This window comes from Vicia villosa, linkage group LG6 (assembly GCF_029867415.1).
Source record: "Vicia villosa cultivar HV-30 ecotype Madison, WI linkage group LG6, Vvil1.0, whole genome shotgun sequence".
NCBI classification, from domain to species: Eukaryota; Viridiplantae; Streptophyta; class Magnoliopsida; order Fabales; family Fabaceae; genus Vicia; species Vicia villosa.
The window spans coordinates 161,615,276-161,638,052 of record NC_081185.1 but is presented as its reverse complement, the minus strand read 5'-3'; the positions used below and the strand labels follow the sequence as shown (position 1 = coordinate 161,638,052).

General features: G+C 37.9%; 1 protein-coding gene across 4 annotated transcripts; it reads left to right on the top strand.

The window, feature by feature from the left end:
- Positions 1-17,281: 17,281 nt before the first annotated feature.
- On the top strand, positions 17,282-20,931 carry LOC131610903 (uncharacterized). 4 transcript variants are annotated; one of them, XM_058882969.1, is made up of 12 exons: positions 17,303-17,437; positions 17,507-17,528; positions 17,960-18,114; positions 18,211-18,326; positions 18,407-18,515; positions 18,603-18,642; positions 18,762-18,851; positions 18,937-19,036; positions 19,145-19,284; positions 19,445-19,547; positions 19,637-20,391; positions 20,501-20,931. In XM_058882969.1, the coding sequence occupies exons 3-12, from the start codon at positions 17,970-17,972 to the stop codon at positions 20,811-20,813; spliced, it is 1,911 nt and encodes a 636-aa protein (XP_058738952.1). In that variant the 5' UTR covers positions 17,303-17,437; positions 17,507-17,528; positions 17,960-17,969; the 3' UTR covers positions 20,814-20,931. The 4 variants fall into 4 exon arrangements, with proteins under 4 accessions (XP_058738950.1, XP_058738951.1, XP_058738949.1 ...); XM_058882967.1 differs by lacking the exon at positions 17,507-17,528 and having other exon boundaries at positions 17,282-17,437; XM_058882968.1 differs by having other exon boundaries at positions 17,288-17,852.
- The last annotated feature ends 1,846 nt before the right edge of the window (positions 20,932-22,777 follow it).

Genomic DNA, 22,777 nt, shown 5'->3' with positions numbered 1-22,777 from the left:
CAAGGAGAGGAGAGGGATTTGAGCTCGGTGGGGGGAGCTAGGTGCATGTCGGCATGCCGCTGACATTTGTCGCATTTTTGAACATGCTCTTTGGCGTCCTGCTGCATGGTCGGCCAATAGTAGCCGGCTCTGAGGGCTTTCCTTGCCAGCGACCGGCCGCCGAGATGCTGGCCGTTAATCCCTTCGTGGATCTCCTGCAGTACTTCCATTGCCTGCGAGTCGTCGATGCATTTGAGAAGGGGAATGGAGAAGCCGCGCCGATAGAGTTTATTTTCGATGACTGTGTACGAGCAGGCTCTCCTTTTAATAGCTGAAGCTTCCTTCGGATCATCGGGGAGTTCGTCGTTCATGAGGTATTTGTATACCGGAGTCATCCAACAATGGTCGTCTCCGATGGCAAACACTTGTATGGCCGGCGCGTTTTTGGCTACGCTTGGATCGGACAAGACTTCCTGTATCACCGACTTGTTCCCTCCCTTCTTTCTCGTGCTTGCGAGCTTGGATAAGAGGTCGGCCCTCGAGTTGTGTTCCCGAGGGATGTGTGCGACGTCTGCCTTCGCGAACCCTTTCATCTTTTCTTTGACGAGCGACAGATACTCGGCTAGTGTGTCGTTTTTGGCCTGGTAATCGCCGCTAACTTGCGACGCGACCAGTTGTGAATCGGTATAAATCATGACTTCCCGAGCGCCTACGTCCTCTGCAAGGCGTAGGCCCGCTAGGAGGGCTTCGTACTCGGCCTGGTTGTTCGATGTGGCGAAGGAGAGGACTAAGGATACTTCGATGACGAGTCCCTCGTCGTTCTCCAAGATGATCCCAGCTCCGCTGCCCGCGTGGCTTGAGGCACCGTCTACGTAGATGGTCCACTTATTCACGGTGGGTGTTAGGGAGTTGGAGATCGTCGTCATCTCGGCCACGAAATCGGCGAGTGCTTGGGCTTTTAGCGCTTTCCTGCCCTCGTATTGTATGTCGAACTCGGACAGTTCGAGGGACCATTTCAGCATCCTTCCGGCCATGTCTGGTCGGCTGAGAAGCTGTTTGATCGGTTGGTCTGTCCGGACGACGATAGTGTGGGCAAGGAAGTAGTACCTCAGTCTTCTGGCGGCCGTTATTAGGGCCAGCGCGATTTTTTCTATCTGTTGATAGCGGACCTCGGGTCCTTGTAAGGCTTTGCTAGTGAAGTACACTGGCTTCTGCCCGTCTTCCGTTTCTCGGATCAGGGCCGCGCTGGCTGCCTCGCCAGAGACGGCCAAGTAGAGATAGAGAACCTCGTTGCTGTCTGGTCGGGATAGCACCGGGGGTTTGGAGAGCACTTGTTTGAGGTGGGATAATGCTTGTTCGCATTCCTCGGACCACTCGAAAGCTGCTTCTTTCCGAAGAAGCTTAAAGAATGGAAGTGCATGCTGGGCGGATTTCGCGACGAAGCGGGACAATGCCGTGAGCATTCCGTTTAGTACTTGGATGGATTTTTTATTGGTGGGGGTAGGGAGGTCTGAGAATGCTCGGCACTTATCAGGGTTGGCTTCTATTCCTCGTTCTGTTAAGTAGAAACCGAGGAATTTGCCTGCCCGTACTCCGAAGGTACACTTCTCCGGATTGAAGCGCATCCTGCAGGACCTGGCCTGCTTGAAGACCCGCTCGAGATGTAGTGTGTGGTCGGAGTCTTCTCGAGATTTGACGATCATGTCGTCCATATACACCTCGAGTGTGTCGCCGATTTCCCCTCGGAAGACCTTGTTCATCATCCGCTGGTAGGTTGCCCCGGCGTTTTTGAGTCCGAAGGGCATTACGTTGTAGTAATAATTGCCCGATTCGGTCATGAAAGCCGTGCATTGCTTGTCGCATTTCGCCATGGGAATCTGGTTGTAACCAGAATAAGCGTCCATGAAGGACAACAGTTTGTAGCCGGCCGAGTTGTCGACCAGTCTATCAATATTAGGTAAAGGGTAGGCGTCTTTTGGACATGCCCGGTTAACATCAGTATAATCAACACACATTCTCCATTTTCCATTAGATTTTTTAACAAGTACAACATTTGAGAGCCAAGTTGAGTACTTGGCCTCGGAAATAAAATTTGCCTCTAGGAGGTCTTTTACAGCTTTCTCGGCAGCCTCCGCTTTCTCGGGAGACTGCCGACGCCTACGTTGTACTACGGCCTTGGCGGTTGGATTGATGGAGAGGTGGTGACAGGCGACCTCAGGGTCGAGTCCGGGCATCTCTGCGGCGCTCCAGGCGAACAGGTCGGCATTGGCTCGAAGGCAGGCTATGAGTTGCTTCCTTGGCAGGTCAGGGATACCCTTGCCGATCTTCACTGCTCTGTTGGGGTTGTCTCCCAGGGGGATCAGCTCGAAGTCTCCGTCGGGAACAGGTCGGACGGGATTCGATTGTGTTTCCTCCCCGGTCTTCAGTTCTTCTTGTGTGAACCTTGCATCGAGGTCGACTGAGCTGACGTTGGCCGTTGGAACCTGATCTTCCCGAGGACGCTTATCTTCGGCTCTTGGTTTCTTGTTGGAGCTGGTCGGAGGAGCGATCAGCTCTAGTCCTTTGACGGATGCATCGAAGATCCTTCTCGCGGCTTCAATGTCGGCGTTGATGGTGGCCACTTTCCCTGTCCTCGTGTAGAACTTCATCTTCAGATGGACTGTGGAGGGCACGGCAGTTAGCTCGGCCAGTGTTGGGCGTCCGATGATGCAGTTGTACAATGTTTTGCAGTCGATTACCAGAAACCTGGTTTTGACTTGTCTGGACGCTTCCCCTTCCCCGAAGGTGACAATCAGCTCGACGTAGCCCCATGGTTTGGTGGTGGCTCCGTTAAAACCTTGGAGGTCGGAACCCACATAGGGAGTGAGGTGCGAGTCGTCCAGCTGAAGTGTTTGGAAGAGGTGGGAGTACATAATGTCGACTGAACTGCCTTCATCTACCAGGACCCGTCGCACATCGAAGTTTGCCATTCTGGCTCGGACGAGAAGGGGAATGGTGGCATTTGGAGCTCCGCCGGGCAGTTCTTCGAGATAGAAAGTGATTGGCTCTGACTTTCCTCGGAATTTCCGAAGAGTAGGGCCGAGATCTGCATTGGCGCTGAGTAGCTCGTCGAACTTTCTCTTGACCGAACTGACGGTGAGAGAGCCGGGGTCGCCGCCGTTGGAGATGACCATTGCGGTGGGGAAATGTTCCCAGGTGCTGAGGGCGGTCGTCACGCCGACTGAAGGGATGAAGTCTTCCGGTCGGGTTACGGACAGCGCGACTTGGAGCGGTCTGCTGTCTGGTGAGTTCCCCTCGTCAGAGTTTCGAGGGATGTCTCTTCTGGAGGGTTCTCCCTTCTTGGTGTATTTTGCCAGGTGGCCCTCTTTGATCAGGGTCTCTATGGCATCTTTGAGATGTACGCATTCGTCGGTCATATGCCCGTGACTCTTGTGGTACTTGCAGTATTTGGACTTGTCCGTCCCCGGTCTTGTAGGATTTGACTTCGGGGGCCTGATGTTGGATTTCTTGAACTCGGCGTTCTGGCAGTCGGACAGGATTTTCTCCCGGGAGGTGTTCAAAGGAGTGTAGTCGTTGAAACGCCCTGCTGGTCCTCGCCGTTCTTTGACATCTCGGGCCCGGTCGTCCCTTCTTTTGTCTTGTCCTCGGCGCGACCCCGAGTCTTCGAGGTTTGAGCTGCGAGCGGCGCCACTGCCCCTCGGGGCTCTGATTGCGGCTGCCTCGCCTTCCTCAAAATCGATGAATACCTTTGCTTTGCTGAGGAGGTCATTCATCGAGTTTACCTTCTCGATCTTAATAGCTTTCTTGAAGTCACTGCCGGGGAGAAGTCCTCGTTCCAAGATGTACCTCTTCATGTAGTCTTTTGTCTGCACTTGGACGGCCTCCTTGTTGAATCTTTCAAGGTAATCTCGGAGAGGCTCGTTGGGTCCTTGGACTACGGCCTCGAGATTGGCTTCCGATTTCGGTTGCCGTCGGGAGGCTGTGAAGTGGCTCAAGAAGAGTTCTTTGAGCTCGGTCCAAGAATGGATGGAGTTCGAAGGGAGGTTCCTGTACCAATTCATCGCTCCCTTCCTGAGGGTGGTCGGGAAAATGCGGCACTTGATCGAGCCTCTGACGACGTGATAGTCCATGACCGCTTCGATACTCCGGATATGGTCGTCGGGGTCAGTGGTTCCGTCGTATTGGTCCAATGCTGGCGGTTTTTCCATCCCCCGAGGGAGGCGGGCTCTCCGTATACTAGCGGACAAGGGGCTGCGGAAGTCCTCCTCGTCACTCGGCCCTGGTGAATCGTAGTGCCTGTTTCGTCGGGGATCTTCTTGGTTGTTACCCGTCGTTGCTTTGGAGGGACCCCGACGGCCCTGTTCGGGGGAGGGGCTTCTTTGTTCAGCGGTTTCAGGTTTCTGGTTCTTCCTGTTCTTTCTGTGTGGAGAACGGGAACGAGTCCTCCGGCGGCGATGTCTTCTCGGGGGAGACCTTGAAGAGGACGGGGAACGCCGACGGTATCTTCTCGGCGGTGAGCGCGAGGAGGAATAGGAGTGTGACCTGTAGCGTCTCCGTGGGGAAGGGCGACGTCGCCGCTGTCTTTCCAGCTCGTGAATTCGGTCATCCTGAATTCTGAGGAGGCTGTTGGTCAGTTGTATTTCCTTGAGCAAGCGGACGGTAATGGGGTCAGTGCCTTCGGGAATGTTGAGCGGCTCCTCTTCTTCTCCATGACGGGCTCTCTGCCTCTCGGAGGTGTGGGTGAATGAGGAAGCATGTTGCCCGTCGCGAGGGTCGGTTTCATTCACATTCTGGGCATGTTCCGGCACGTTGGTCGTTCGGATCGGTTCGCCGTTCTGAACGTGCCCTTCTGGAGGAACATGGTCAACATTCTGGACCTGTTGTAGGACCTGCAGCAGCTGGGTGTCCTGGGTTTCATGCCCGGACCTTTGTCGCCGACGACTCCCCCGACGATGATTAGCTAGCTCGCGGGAGGATTCCTCGATCAGCTCTTGAAGGAGGAAAGGGTCAGCGCTTGGGATGTTGTTGTTGTCAGCCATGACGATTGGTGATGGTTAGCTTTGATCTTTGTTCTTTAAAGATGGGGAAGCAAGTTTCCCACAGACGGCGCCACTGATCGTACCTGATCAGAAGGATCGTCGTAGGCTGCTCGGACTGGATCTTCTAGGAAGGAGGAGGAGGGGGGTGTACCTGCAAGGTACTCCAATGCCAAAGTAAGATGACGAGCAAAGGAGCGCAAGTACTAGCTAAGAGTGAGTAAGAATTGAATACCTGACCCTCTAGTTGAAGAGGGTATATATAGCCCCCAGCGCTGGGCCATGATCTCGCTATTGGGTTGGATTCCCAAGCCCAACTAGGAGACTGCCAGGTTTCCTGAGCGGAAATATCGGAGGTGCGTGTATGCCCTCTGTCCTGGTTAACCGCTCCGAAGTCCAAGGGAAGACGCGGTCTTTTAGGAGCCACGTGGGATCCGAGTTATTCGGAGGATTGGATATGAAGGAGCCCTGCGCGGAGCAGGGTCCTCGGCAAGGATGATGTCCGGGGGAGAATGAACGCCGAGCGCGGTGTTGGTGCCGAGCAAGGCGTGTCGGAAGGCCATGAACTATACATGGGCCTCTGAGGCTTATTGGGCCGAAAGCGGTGTTGGGCCTAGCCTTGGCCCAGTCCAGAACACCATTGTTGGCATGTATTTGCAACAATGATGGTGTTTTAGGAGAGTTGTTAACGCTGGAGACCTTTTGACCTAACCTGACCTAGATTCACCTGTGAGTGGGGAGGGATATACATGACAGGTACCGTTGGTGACTATTCTGTTCTATTGGTGACTATTCTGTGACACCTATGCCGGACCTTTGATCTCATGACATCTGACCTATATCAGTTTTTCAGAGGATGGTAGAGTGGTTATTTATGGATCTTGATCCCATGCTTTTGCATTGCATAACATCATTGCTTTATCCACTTCATTTATGGGGGATCCTAAAGTCTATTTCCAAAAAAAGAGAAAAAGAAAAAAAGGAAATAGAAAAAGAGAAAAAAAAGAAAAGATACTCCATACAAAATAAAGCCTTGATTTCAAAAAGGGAGAAAAGAAAAAGAGAAACAAAAAGTCAAGGAAAGGACTTTAAGATTCCTAAGAAATGAAACATTGCATTCATGCTATCATGCATTTCATGGTTCTTTCAGAGACTTATGGGGCCCCTTTTATTCAAATTTTGACTTCAACAACAAAATTGACTTCTCACCGCTATGTGCCTGAAAGTTAACATTAGACTTACAGTTACATTGTCCTTGCTCTAGGACTCGTTCCATGCTATGTTGACCTTGATCCATCTGTCCAAATCCAAACAACAATATCAACCTTAATTAACAAATAAAGAGTCTCGTCCGTTACAATATTAATGAAGGATGAAGTTACAAAATTCAAGAGGTCGGTATACATCATAGAAGAATCTCCACTTTTGAAAAGTTGGTTATCCATGTTCTCAAAGTTTGGTCGGGATGGTGGTGGGAGTCTGTGTTGCATGGGTGGTCGGTAGCAATGGTCGCTTGAATAATTTTGGTAAAACTGAAATTGGTCTTCAGGGGTATGGTAGTCAAATGTGTATTGGGTGTGTTGAGTGTATTGAGTGGTACAATGAATGGATGGTTGCGTGTAAGTTAGGTTGGTTAGGGAATATTCTTGATCTTTGTCTAAGTCAGGGCTTAGGTAAGAGGTTGATGGACCCACATGATGTTGTTGTTTGTATGGTATATGAGAGATGTCATTTCCGACCGCTATATCGGCGCCCTGAGCGGCACAACCCCCACCCGCGCGAGATGCAGAGTGTGGTGGCAGAGATAGTGTAGCGTCCGCTACAGTCGAGATCCTGGGTCGCGGATCACAAGTCGTTCCCGGGCGGAGCGAATTATCCTGTTTTGTGTTTTTTTTTAAATCTTTTGTATTTTGATAAGAGGAGAAGAAATACAAGAAACAAGATGAGGAAGTATAGAAAGCGGTGGCCAAAGAAAGTTAAAAAGATAAATAATTTATTGAATATTGTACTACCAACAGCTACTTACAGCTGTAAAAGCTTGATGGACACTTTAAGCACAAATCACAAGGCGACGTAACTTTCCCTCGCCTTTTAACACACTCTCTCTCTCTCATCTTTATTTTAATTTTTTTTTTAATTTTTAGTTTAAAAAAAAAAGGTTTATAAATTGATTAAAATTACAAAATCACAACAACTAATTCTAATCCAGTTGTAAATAATACCATTAATAATAAAAATAATAATAATAAATAATAATAACATATATTAGTTTAATCCATTATTATTTTATCAATTAGATTTTTATAAAAAATTAATGGAGTTGTGCAATTTGTATATATTATTTATAGTATTACATGACATATTTTATAGATTATTATATAATTATTAATATATAAAAAAGTTATCCCGCTATCCGGGATCCCGCTATTCAGTGACTAATCCTAGACAATAAATTGTTCAGTGATCTCCTCGAGATATAACATTTATTGACCTAGATCCCTCAAAGAGTCTAACCAGAACTCAAGGACTTCTCAAATATCCTTATCAGAAGGATATCCAAGGAGAAACAATTCTTTCGGAATTATTCATTTGGAGATTACAATGGTGCTTCTTAATTAAGGAGATGTTCTCCTATTCTTATTACTTATGTATACGACACACTGACTAGAAGTCACTTCTGGAGCCTAAACACGTTATTAGAAGATTCCTAAGGAATAACACAATACGAGCAACAACTCTTGTGTTTTACAGATAATTACAAGAATTAAAGTATCTTGCATTCTTCTTGGATTTGTCTTATGGATGAGATCTCCTCTTCTTTACTTGACAAGTAGATTTAGAGCAGTAACTCTTAAGTTGATTGCTTCTAGTGCATTGATCATCATCTTCTTCTTGAATACTGATCATGAAGGTTGTTATAGCTTGGCGGCACATTGATAAACTTGAGTGAGCTTGAAACACCATTGATAAGCAACTCAATATATTCAATTTCCTTAAGCAACTCAAGGAATGACTACGAGATGGGGACGGGGTCGAGTCTGACTACAAGTCTAAATGGATGAGTCGGCTTAAGAGTAATTATATGCACCAAGGAGTCGGTTGTCTCGGGCGTCTTCCTCTTGAGAGATTAGTTGGGAGGAGGAGGCGATGGGACATGAGGAGATGGAGATACCTGAGGTTCATCCTAAGCACAATGAGGATGATGCTCAAGACGCAGGGGAGAAGGGCTACCCGGGAGGGCCTTCAAACATATGTCTCTTGATATACTATCATAACCATGTCGCTTGACGTGTCTGGGAGGGCGAGGTTATTTTTTTATCGCGCTTTCTAATTTAACCGTTTTAATTACAAGTAGTTGAAATGAATTCAAATGGTTTAACTAACATTGTTGTCTTTTGGTTAGACAGGAATGAACGACCATAAAATTCGTGAACCATTCGCAGAAAATATTTGATCTGTTTAAACCGCAGGCTCAGTGGTTTAATGATGTCGTAGCCAATTTTGGACTTGGCGGGTTATGTATGACCGGATATAGTACCACAAGCCACGACATGCAGGGGGATTTTTCCGAACGATGGCACAAGGAGACGTCTTCTTTTGATTTTCCTATTGCGGAGTTGACGATCACCCTTCACGATGTGGTCTGTCTGCTCCACCTGCCGACCAGATGGAGGTTATTGGACCATTCCCGAATACAGAGAGTTGACACCATTGAGTGTATGGTGGATTATCTGGGTATGGACCCATGTATGGCAGATTTTTAGTGCAGAGCTACTAGTGGTACGCATATCCGGTTCTCCAATATGAAAGAGCTTTATGAGAACCACTTGATGGCGAAAGTGGAGTCCGAGGATGAGGGTGATGGAATTTTTGTTGAGTACTGTCGTGCATGCGCCTTACGATGTTGGTTAATTTTCTTGGTTGGCATTGTCCTCTTTGTGGACAAAAGTACAACCTACGTGGACATGACTTATCTCTAATACTTTATTGATCTAACTACAATTTACGAGTGAAACTGGGGGGCCGCCATTCTGGTATACCTATACCAGATGTTGAATGAAGCCTGTAATTAGAGGACCAGACAGTTGACTGGATCTTGCACACTCATGACAATACATTTCTTTTTAACATATCAAATTTAATTATATCACATTTCTTTTTAACTTATTATTGTATTTGTGTTTCAGAGCTAGATCATCTCTTACTTCCACCGCATCCACGACTACGATCATGATCCCTTTTACACTGACGCCATGCTCAGGGCGGCACGATATGTCCTCTAGAGGGGGAATCAGAAAGTGGGGCCACATCGTATATATCTCGATCGTACTGCTCACGACGACATCCAGTGGACACCTTTCAGTGATTACGGTGATGTTGTCCCATTCGACTGCATCGTATTATATTATGGATGGTTGGCATGTGGGGCCAACACCATGGTCAGGTATCTACCAGAGCAGTGCATGAGACAGTTTAGACGTGTGTAGATGATACCGAGATCTACATTTGAGGTTGCTTCTGACACCGTCATCCACCGAGAGCTCACGGCTATCTTTGAGGATTTGGCGCATCATTTAGTCCCAGAGGAGTATCGGCGTATGGGGATCACCCAAAGATGGTACTGTGTAGATGGATACGTGACATGATTCTATCAAATGTCACATCCTATCATGGCACTGATGCTCCTATGCGTCCACCTAGACCAGCTGATGAGGAGCTCTTGGAGAACTAGTAGGCCGAGGATGACCATGCCACTGATCTCCTAGCGATATGCCATCGTATAGAATCGACAGGGCAGGAGGCATAATAAAGATGGATCATTAAGCAGGGAGATTCAGAGGCGGTTACCATAGTACAGAGGATGGTCAGTGAAGCGGCTGGTGCAGTGGCGTATAGGAGGCAGAGGATGTCGCAAGGTGTTCGCATTAGGTATACTCAGTAGTAGTTTCTTATTTGTGTTTTATTCGTGACTTTTTTGTGTTGTCATATTTTGACATTATGCACTGGTCCGAACAAGTATTTCCATATTATGATATCGATCTTTTATTCTAGTTTGTGTATTTTTATTTTCGGTTACATTTTGTCAAATAATAGGAGGTTTTAAAAGAATGATATCATTGTTTTGAAAAAAAGAATCATTCAGAGCATATTTCAGATATGCATATCCGAAACTGGTTCATGGTATTTTTGGTTATGCATTTCCGAAATCAGAAAAAATGTGATAAGGGTGCCTTAAGAGATGCATATACAAAGGGTATTTTGGGAATTTCAGGGGTGTTTTCTACCCTATATGGGTGCATAAGGAAATTGCCAAGATAAAATTGCTTTATCGAGAAATCTTCTGCATCCCCAAGAAAAACATGATTATCTTCGTTCCACAATCCAAACATGTCAAGCAACATTCATGTTACCCCATCAACCGTGGAGCCGTGACTCAGAAGCGCAAGCCACATGCATAATATTTTTTTGAATCACCGAAGGAAAAAAGGGACGTTAACAAAGGGAAACAATTTTCTGCGGTCAAATCATCTCACATATTGATTTTGTCAGACAGTGAAAGATATATAATAATATTGTATTAGCTTTAAAGTTATTATACGTATACTTGTTAGCGATTTTATGTTGTAGGTTAGGATTTATATTGTAGACATAGATCAATGTTAAATAAACATTTAATGGCTATGTTGTTAATGAAGTTCTGATGATGATTCAAAGGATGAAGATCTGGGTAGGCGCCCTATGTACTTTGTTTGGAAAAGAAAAATCAAATTCAGAAAGACAACCCAAAAAAATGTCTTTGTAAGTATGACATTCGTTGATATGCATTTCTCTGTTATGTGTAGCAAACCCCTCTACTTGTATAACTGAATACAAGTTTGTAATATGCCATTTATTGATATGCATTTCTCTGTTATGTGTAGCAAATTCATCAGAAAGTTACGCTTGCAAATGGCTCATAGGCATATAGAGTTGGTTGATTCTGATACTAGAGAAAGGTATGACTGTGAACTTCATGTTGTTGAAAGAAAGTGTCGCGTAGAAAGGTATATAAGACATGGTTGGTATGAGTTCGTGAGAAAAAGTCTGCTCAAAAGAGGTGATAAGCTCGCATTTAGCCTTCACGGGCCTCCAACAAAAAGATTTATCGTGGCAGTCTTGAACCTTTAAAAGTTGGTTTATGTTGTTGGATGGTGGTTGATGATATTTTGATATAACTGGATGTGTTATTAAGAAGGTTAAAGATTTTGGTTGATCAAGTGTATTTTATGGTAGTGGGTTATGTTTAAGAAATATTTTTATGTTTAAGTTGTATTTGCTTTTGGACCTCTTTTGTTTAAGGAATTCTGTTAATGTAATAGATAACATGGCTATGCTTTTGGATGTTTAGTTTGAAACAAGAATATATGAATCATCCTACATAAGCCATTTTAAATGTAATTTATTATTAGTTTGAAGTGACGCATTTGTATAACAATGTATAACAATATGGTTCTAAAAGTTAATTTGTTTATATGTTAAAATATATTATGTATGGATATCTCTAGTATTATGGATACTTGAATATCATCTCCAATTAAAACTTGCTAAAGAAGATAAATTACAAAAATACTTGGTATGTAAAAGATATAATCGTTTTGGTAAGATATGGTACAATAACAAACAAGTACAATATCATTTAAGTTGTTGAGTGTGACATATAAGAAACACATGTATGAGTCTATATTTGTCGTGGTAATGTGTTGAAATGATGATGATAAATTCGATGTTTTAATGTTTAAAATAATGAATAGTTGAAAACAATTCATTTTGACAGATAAAAGATGTATGATGTAATGATGATATGTTTTAGTAATTCATTTGATGATGAAATGTATTTTAACGTTTTCTTTGAAAGATTTTCAACTTTGTAAATGGTCACACTTTTAAGTTGTGGTCTATTAAGACATTAGTATATAAAAAGATGTTGATTGAATGAATTCTACAAAGTGTAAACACGTGATACTAGATGAATTGATTGAATGGAATTTGTTAATGTAATACACCAAATATTCTATGATGTAGAAAGTGATTTTATCTTTACGATTAAACATTTATATGTTGTATATAGTTGTATTGATTTAAGGATATGAAAATAATAAAAATAAAGTTAGGATAAGAAGTTGAGTCTCATCATGGAAATAGGAAGAAAACAAATCACTAAACTTACTTACCAATTAAATGTTGTCAAATACTTCTTTGTATACTACATTTGCGGTTAAGGACTTGACCTTTTTATAATCATAGTATATCAATATCTTGATCCCTTTTTTGCTTGTAACCCTTAAAATTGTCATATATAATTGACCGTGGCTAAAAAACACCTTTGGCATATAAAGTCCAACCCAATCCAACGATTTTCTTTGATATTTGTTGATGGTGCCCACTTTTAATTTGATGACATGGTTAGGCAACCCATAAGTTCTTAGAGAACTGAGAAACTCTGAAGTAAGGACTTCAAAAATGTTGTTATCATGAATTTCAAAACGGTTAACTGAATTAGAGCTATAACAATCATTTGATTGGCCTATTTAAAAAAAATTATAGAATAAAAGTGAGGTAAAAATTCAGATAGCACATATTTAAAAATAAAATAAAATAGAAACATTGATTTGGAATGAAAAATATAGCTGACATCATATTGAGAATATTATTATTAATTTGATCAACAACGTCAATTGTTGAGGCTAAGATAACTCGACTTTTAAGGTAGTCAAAAGATTTATAATTATCCATGAAAGTAGGGTAGGTACTCTCAAAAATGGAAACAATAGGATCATCAAAGTTTTTTATTAAAATATCACGGAGAATATCAATAGCAGCATAATCATCGTTAGGCTCACGAAGTCTACCTTCATCCATTGAAAACCCATCAATGTCCTTTCTTCATCACTTTGACCTCCCTTCAAACACATATTATTTTGTTAAAGTCAAGACCTCATAAAAATTTCATAAGTAAGAGGCATTGATAGTAGCGTGAACAATGTCGAATATACTACCTCTAAGGATAACTGGCAAATTTTGTCTAAAATTTCCACCAAATACTACTACCTTTCCACCAAAGTCCGTTTAGAGTTGCTATAACTACTTAAGACATCCTTTAGAGTTTTGTCAAGTGTTTCAAAATAAAACTTTCTCACCATAAGGGCCTCATACATGTTGAGTCGAGTTGTTATCATGAGTCGCATTGCATAAATAAAATATGTGAATTTGTTTTGATGCATGATGATGAAAAGTGAGTATGGTTATGAGTTATTATGTATGAATTGTATGAGTTTGATTGAGATGTGAGTGAGATGTGAATACATGATATCGAGGTGCATGTTGAAATGTATATGACTTTGTAGGTATGAACCTATCCTGATTGTTTATTATTTGAATGTATTCTCACCCATTTGCTTTAATATTGTCCACTATGGACATCTTGCAGATACTCTATAGTAGAGTTTGCTCATGTAAGTGGAAGATGGCTCTTGGAGTTATCTTCTTTAGTTGTCGCTTTATTTAGTAGTGTCATGCTCTGATTCTGTAACATCGGATAGGGCGTTTCGTTTGTTTTAAACTTGTTTCGTTAAAGAGAATTATTTTACCTTATTGTGGATTAATCTTTGATATGTTCAATCGTTTAGAGATTGTTGAGAGTTGAATCTTACAACTCTGTTTTATTTATTTTATGAAAATTGGTATGTTTCATTATTAGTTTATTATTCCGCTACGATGATACCCTAATGAAGGTGAGAATCCGATGACAGGAGTAAATGAATGTTGTGTTTTATTTATTATTTCGCTGCAATGAGCCAAATTTATGGCGAGCGTGTGATGACATGTGTTGTATGATGTTTTAATTTTCCATTGTGTGTTCATCAATGCTTATGTGTTGTTAAAGTATTGTCGTCGGTGACACCTTAAATTATCGTGTAATGCTTTATATATAAGTTTCAAGGTTAAGGATGATATAGTTGTTGCTATTAAATGAGATGTTGTACCCCTTGTGAAGACTCAGATCTTGTAATTTGAAGCTTGAAGTTTTTTAATTTCATTGAGTCTTTTGTTTTGCGTTTGTAATACTCTATTATAAATTACCTTTTTAAATTAGGAGGATACAATATTTGTATTGTAATTGTGATTCACCACTTCTTATATTTTTATAATAAACCACTAAATTAAAAGAATTTAGATGGGATTGTGGTATGACTATTAAAGATGGATTTTTTTTCAATGTGACTTTACACCAATTTGAATTAACAATTATTTGTATTATTTATTTTACATGTTCATACGATATTTAGTTGTCTTACACATTATTCAAATATTCTGACATCCTATCATCGATCAATCATAATTTCAACTATTATTAATTTTTTAACACATCTATAATATAAGAAAATTAATGGTTGTGAAAAAGTCCAAAATACCCTTATTTGATTTTTTGCCACCACATTAAAATTGTGGTTTTTTGGTCTTTGTACCATAAAGTTCTTAATTTTATTATTAAAATAATACAACTCTTTTATTTTATCAAACTTATCAAATCTCTACCTATTCTCTATTTTTTTCTCTTTCATCACTTTCTCACTTCTTTCTTCCAAAAAAATCTATCAATCTATAATATAAGAAAATTAATGGTTGTGAAAAAGTCCAAAATACCCTTATTTGATTTTTTGCCACCACATTAAAATTGTGGTTTTTTTGGTCTTTCTACCATAAAGTTCTTAATTTTATTATTAAAATAGTATAACTCTTTTATTTTATCAAACTTATCAAATCTCTCTCTATTCTCTATTTTTTTTCTCTTTCATCACTTTCTCACTTCTTTCTTCCAAAAAAAATCTATCAATCTATAATATAAGAAAATTAATGGTTGTGAAAAAGTCCAAAATAACCTTATTTGATTTTTTGCCACCACATTAAAATTGTGGTTTTTTGGTCTTTGTACCATAAAGTTCTTAATTTTATTATTAAAATAATACAACTCTTATATTTTATCAAACTTATCAAATCTTTACTTGTTCTCTATTTTTTTCTCTTTCATTACTTTCTCACTTCTTTTTCCCAAAAAAATCTATCAATCTACAATATAAGAAAATTAATGGTTGTGAAAAAATCCAAAATACCCTTATTTGATTTTTTGCCACCACATTAAAATTGTGGTTTTTTGGTCTTTGTACCATAAAGTTCTTAATTTTATTATTAAAATAATACAACTCTTATATTTTATCAAACTTATCAAATCTCTACCTATTCTCTATTTTTTTTCTCTTTCATCACTTTCTCATTTCTTTCTTCCAAAAGACAAATCTATCGATTTATAATATAAGAAAATTAATGGTTGTGGAAAAGTTCGAAATACCTTTATTTGATTTTTTGCCACCACATTAAAATTGTGGTTTTTTGGTCTTTGTACCATAAAGTTCTTAATTTTATTATTACGAAAAATGTTATTTATGATCCAAATATTTTTTATTCAAAAATGGAATAGGCCAAAAAACCTATTAGTGATGTAAATATTTTTATATACGAATATTTGATATTGATCCAAATATTTTTGTAAATGACACCTTAACAAAAATAATATTTGTATATGAAAAAAAATCTATTATTTAGGAAAAATGGTATTTATGATCCAAATATTTTTATTCCAAGATGGTATACGGGAAAATAATCTACTATTGATCTAAATATTTGTATATACGGAATTTACTATTGATCCAAATATTTTTGTAAATAATACTAAACAAAAATGAGGTCTGTATACTGGAAAAAAATCTATTATTAATCTAAATATTTTTATATACGAGAAATGGTATTTATGTTTAAATATTTTTGATCCAAAAATGTTATACGAGAAAAAATTTATTATTGATCTAAATATTTTTTTATACAAAAATTTAATATGGATCCAAATATTTTTGTAAATTATACCTAAATAGAAATAATATTTGTATTATTATTTACGAAAAATGTTATTTATGATCCAAACATTTTTTATTCAAAAATGGTATACGAGAAAAAATCTACCATTGATGTAAATATTTTTATATACGAAATTTAATATTGATTCAAATATTTTTGTAAATGATACCTAAACAAAAATGAATTCTGTATACGGGAAAAAATCTATTATTAAACTAAATATTTTTGTATAGGACAAATGGTATTTATGATCAAATATTTTTTATCCAAAAATGGTATACGGGAAAAATATATTATTAATCTAAATATTTTAATATACGAAAATTTAATATTGATCCAAATATTTTTGTAAATGATACCTAAACAAAAATAATATTTGTATACGGAAAAAAATCTATTATTTACGAAAAATGGTATTTATGACCCAAATATTTTTTATTTAAAAATGGTATACGGGAAAATTTTTATTATTGATCTAATATTTTTATATACGAAATTTCCTATTCATCCAAATATTTTTGTAAATGATACGTAAACAAAAATGAAGTGTGTATAAGGGAAAAAATTTATTATTGATTTAAATATTTTTATATACGAGAAATGATATTTATGATTAAATATTTTTAATTAAAAATGGTATATGGGAAAAAATCTATTATTGATCTAACTATTTTTATATATGAAATAATTAATTATATATCTAATTTTTTTTTCTTTTTTAACATTTTTATTTAAAATAAATGATGTATCCAAATTCGCGTAACCGAACAGAACCCGTGCGTATGCACGGGTTTGTTACTAGTATTTAAATAACTATAGATAAGATCTAATTTTATAAAATCACCTGTTTTCTCGTGTCACAAAGGTAAAGTAAAATACATATTTTGAAGTAAAATACATATTTTGAAGTAAAATAACTTAACATCAATTAGATTATACAATTATAAAGATTGCATAGAAAAGAAAAAACACATGTACATGTATTCTTCATGAACATTCTCTAAAATGAGAAAGAAACATACACACACTCTCCTCTCCTCTGCCAAATTAACCTCATTCCTTTTTCTTCTTTTTCTAACTACTACCAAAACTTACCCTTTTCTTATCATTCATATCACATGAATCATTACGTTACATTACATTACATTACATTACCTACATTCATCATTCACATACATTAATAGTAGCTATTATATCTATCTGTATTATTACGTACCAATCTCTTATGCATGGTCCCACTACATTTAAACCTTTGACTCTCTTTGCATCTGCAGGCACACACGTATATTTCTCATCTTCCCAAAATCACTTATTTATTCAATTTAAAAATAATTTAAAAATTCGTGTTGATGTTTCCAATATTCATCATTCTCATACATCATGTGACTCTGTCTCCTCTTTTCAAGATCTCATTTCCCTTCTTCACTTCCTGCAAATTTCTCTTCAAAATCTTCATTCACATAAGTATTCATGTAAGTGTTCTTTTCAGAAAAAATCCAATACATAATATTAGAACTAACGTATACTTGATAGCCGTGCAGAGACATCAGATATAGACGCCAGGTAAAATTCTCGCCCAACAGGCTAATTGAAAAAGAAATATTGTAACTAACTATACTAAGGCTTCTGTGAAACTGTGACACGTGTCATATATCAAGATTTTTATATAATATGAATATGAATTTCATTTCATATGAGTTTGGTTTCATTAAATTATATGTGTTGTAATTAGGTATGCTTTTCTGTCAATTTTCTGTTAACTGGTTGGTGGCTGAAAATTTAATTTTCAACTTTATTAAGTGTAACAGATCAAGTAGTTCAGATTCACTGTTTCAAAATTTATGGTGGAAATAGAAACCTTTTGTAGCTAAATTAAGTTTCTGACAAGTACTATTTCTTTTTCTTTAATTAATTGAAAAAAATAATGATATAAATGGTTGTTTATTTTAAAACTGTGACTTTCTGTGATGGAAGTGTTTTGTTTGGTTTTTTAGAGATACAAAGATGGAGAAAAGGAAGAATATTGTGCAGTATAGGGAGAGATTGGATAAGACTCTTACCTCATTTGATCTTACAGATGAGCAGAAACTTAAATCGCTTGTCGATAGGCAAGTTCGTCGTGATTCGCAATTAGAGATCGAATTGGAAGGTAATTAACTTATATTGCAGTGTTCTGCTATTTTGTTTGAACTTGGTTGAATTGTTGATCGATTTAGGTGGTTGAGTTTATCGCGTTTTTATGCAGGTTATGCGGAGAAGCTGGAAATTAAGACTTCTGAGTTATCGAATTTTCTTGATATGATGAGAAGTGCTTCTGCAGATGAGAATGGAGGATCTAGTACATCCGGCACTGATTGGAAAGTAGGATATTTAGTACTAGTAGCACTCTCTCTAGTTGTGGCTATGTTATGTTTTTGTTATAACTTTTCTTTGTTTGACAGTTGAAACAAGATAACGAGGAATTCCGCGTTATGTACCGCGTAGGACCAGAGGGAACTCCCTATCATACATTGCTGGTTGAAGGCTATGTAGAAGGACCTGTTGATGTTTGTGAGTCACATTAAATTAGTCGAGTGAAAAGACCGTGTTACAGATTTCGACGTGTGAAATTTTATTGATTTGTTTTGTTTATTACAGCTCTATGCCTTTCATGGGAATCAGCCCTTTATAAGAAATGGTGAGAATGAGAATCATCTTGCAGATTATGTGCTTTCAATTTTCTGCGTATTGGTCTCATAAATCATAATGACATGACATTGAACACTAACATGTACAATTTTCAATGATACTTGTTAGGTGGCCTCAGTTTACGATTCCGACTTTCAAAGTTACTGCATCTGATCGTTTGCAAAAGGTTCAAACTGGTGAACAAATTGCGCTAGTAAGGTTTGTCTTGCGAGCATCAAATGAAGAACATAACACTTTTTAATGTCACTTTGTAATGCTTATATTGCTCTATTTTGTAAGAAAGGATGAAGCCCCCATGGCCACTGTCTGCAAGGGAGGCTATAGTTCATTACTATCTCTTTGAGTACTTTCAAGATGACTTGATAGTTGTTCTTTTGAAATCGGTACTCACCTCGATACTTTTTTCTTTTGTTTCTCTTCCTAAAGAAAGCTAATTCTGAACTATATATAGTTTTTATGTTTTAAGACATTTGCTCTCGATTTTCTTTCAGGTCACGGAGTCAGAGAAAGTTAATGAGACTATTGATGGTTTCAACAATGATGTGATTCCAGAAGCAAATGGTGTTGTGAGAATTGATGTGGTGGGAGGTTATGTTTTACAAAAAGTGACTTCTGAAAGAAGTTATTTTCGGTGAGTTTTAAGTGAGTACTCAAACATTAGTAGTAGCTTCAAAGGATTTCATATTTTTTGTTGATCCGCAATAGATAGTTTTGATCATAGATTTTGCAAATGCGATGCTTTACCTAATTTTGTACTATGGAAAGTTATGATAAGTATTTTTCTAACGTAGGACGATAGCAAATTTGGATATCAAGGTGGATTTTATGCCTCCTTCTCTTGTAAATTTCATTTCAAGGCAACTTATCGGCAGCGGTTTCAGACTTTATCAGAAGGTTGTACAAAACATCGCATTCTTGCTCAAATGTATAAAACATCCTTGCATTGTTAGTTTGAAATTAACCATCCCTTGATATTGTTATAGGCTGTGGCCTCTATGATGAACAATGACAAAGACTTCAGCAAGGCCTTGACAGATTCGTTGTATGTTAGAATTCGCGAAGCTCTATATAGTAGTAACCCTGAATCAAATGCTATGGGCGAGGAGGAGCTTAAGCAAGTTGCAAGCGTTCTTCCTGCTGAAGAGCTTATTCAAAGTAAGCAAGATAGCGAAAAAGATATATCTCGGGAGGATAGAAGAAGCAACCAAAATGCAAATAGTTACACCGGTGAGATTTTAGATGCTGGTTCTGAAGAGACAGTGCAAAGTGAGAAGGATATCAACAAAGTACATGAAATTCCAATTGGGGAAGATGGCTCGTCTTTTGTACTAAAGGGCAATAAGATTTCTGAGATTGTCGACGCAGATAGCGAAGAGATTGTTGTAGAAGCAAATATTGAAGAGATTGTACAAATCGAAAACAATATGAATAAAGAACATGAGATTTCAATTGAGGATGATGATTCAAGAGATGTACAGAAAAGAAAAAACAATGTTTATATTAATTCAAATGTAAAACAGGCTTTAGAAACATTAGAAAGGGCGATTTCAGCTGTTCGGAAATACGGATTTCATTCGCGCAGATTCTCTTTTACCTTTGCTAATGAAGCGTCCGCCTGCAAAGAAAAGGGCGATGAAGTTGATCAATATTCTGCAAAACTTTTTCAACCATCTGCGAAAAATGATACCAGTATACTATGCGAAAGCTCAGATGACCTCTACGAAATCCAAAACATCAGGTGAGTCGAACTCTACTTCATAAAACCGACAAAACCGACTTGTAAGATTAGAAAGTAGCTTATTACATTATATTTGATTGACACTCGTATTTACTTTTGGTTCCTTCAGGCACACCGGAACAGGTCCTAACTTAAAGGAAGTAAATTATAACAAAGTAGTACTGGCTTTACCGAATCAAAATCTTTTGAGACCAATCGAAGCAAGTCAGGTTGATTCATATTCTTTGAAAACTGAGACAACACTGGACCAGATTTTATGCGATAACAAGGAATATACAGGACCAGATATGTCTTCAGATGATCCAATAAAATCAAGCAGGCAGAAAAAAATAAACAACCTTGTAACTCAAGGTATCTCTTCAGATGTACCTAAACAGTTAAAAAAGAGGAAAAATTATAGATACTGTTGTTTTTTGCATTAGTACTGAAGATTTTTGGGTACTTAAAAGTTTCTTGCTAACTTGCAACCCAAGAAAGACTCAGCAATTTTTACATCCTTTATATAATAGTCATATATGTATGTTGGATTAGTGTTGGTAATTTTTTTGCTGTTGTTTTTACCTAACTTTTTGGTTAGCAGTAAAATTTATTGATTTTTTATACTCAAATAATATCATGTCATTTCATTCGTAACAATTGAAGCGACATAAACACAAAAATTATGAAACGTTATACAAGAATCGAACAAGATAGACGCTCTTGCAAGAGTAAAACGGTACCATTAACTGATCGCCTAATAAAAACAACTTGAAAGTTGATGTTCGAACTCAACAAAGATCTATATTCATTGATAAGAGGATTTAGCACATCATCTACAACCAGCCTGTTTAGTGTTTACAATCCATCTAAAATTGGACATATGTGTACCCCAAAGAGAAAATATATGTAAGAACTTGAAGAAGTCCTCAAGCTTCGCCTTCAGCTGTATTCGTTTCTGAGTTGCCCCAATCTGATCGAGCCATAATTAAAGAATCCACATAGCCCCTTAAACAAAGACCTAAACCAACACACTTGTGCTTAAAGAAAGTCACATTTGAGGGACTTCCATTAATCACAGTTATATCAATCTCCTCCTACTTTTCACTCCTCATCAAGTCAACGAGAGTATCAATATAAATGAAATACGGACTCCAAAATAAAAACTTAGATACGACGAATACATATGGACACTGCTAATGTAAAAAACATATGTGCAATTAAAATTTTATATAGTGCTTAACTTATATCAGTATCATTTTATTTCTTTTTCAATAGGTTTAGTAAGATAGAAATAAATTATCTTTACATATAAAATTTATTTATAGAGTGATGTCCAATTAAAATTCTCATTATTTTAAAATTGGTCATTCTGACATCCTCATATTTGAGTTCATACACAATTAATTAATTAATTAATTTTTAAATAAAATTTAATTAATATTTTAACTTTATTTGATTACTTAATTGTTTAAGGCATTTAATTTGATAAAATAACTAATATAACAAAAATATATATGTCCACGTAATAACTATTAGAATATTAAAATAATATATTTGTAAGATGTAGTTGTTGGAGGTTTTGAAGCATCTATTGCTTAGAGATATGTGGTTGCACCGAAAGTTGTGTTGAGGTTTGTCCTTGAAGTAGTTGTTGAGAAAGTTGAAAGGTCACGGGAACTTGGAGTGTGCCCTGGCCGATTGTTTGAGAATTTAAGTTTTGAAGAGTAGGAGTAGAAAGAGAAGTCACCAAGATAGGACCCTCTTCGACCGTCGGAGGATATGGAGTCTCCCTCACGATAATGTCATGGCTTTCACTAGATCGATCAAATGTTAGAACATGAAATAGATCAATTGTTTCCAAATTGTGGTAGAGACACAATGGTTTTTCGTGGAGTCTTATGGTTAGACGTTGATTCCCATATACGTCGTCATTGTTCTCTGGTGGAACTATTATAAGAAACAACGTGGGAAGAAGGTTTTCTGGGACAAATGTGAGTTCTTCTGATATGGCTGAGTTGGGTAGATCAACACTGTAGCCTTCAAGTTAGTGAAATATTCATAAATATTTTTGAATGAAAGTAAAAGAGATACTTGAAACTAGTGCATATGAAGCTTATATAAGAAGAGCAATTAATAATTCTCCCAATCAATTTGATGCATTGTGCACATTCTCGTTTGATTAGATCAAATGGTAGGAGAAAGGTCAGAGACCAGAGTTATACAAATATACATAACTAAAATTAAATTATAGTTAAGTTACATAATTTTTCAATTTTTTTTATCCTAAAATAGTTTTTATAAAAAAATATTCAATATAATTTTAAATGAGATTAATTAGAAAAGATTAATTGTTATGAACTCTCAGTATAAAATATTTTACACTCAGTGCATCACAACCATTCACAAG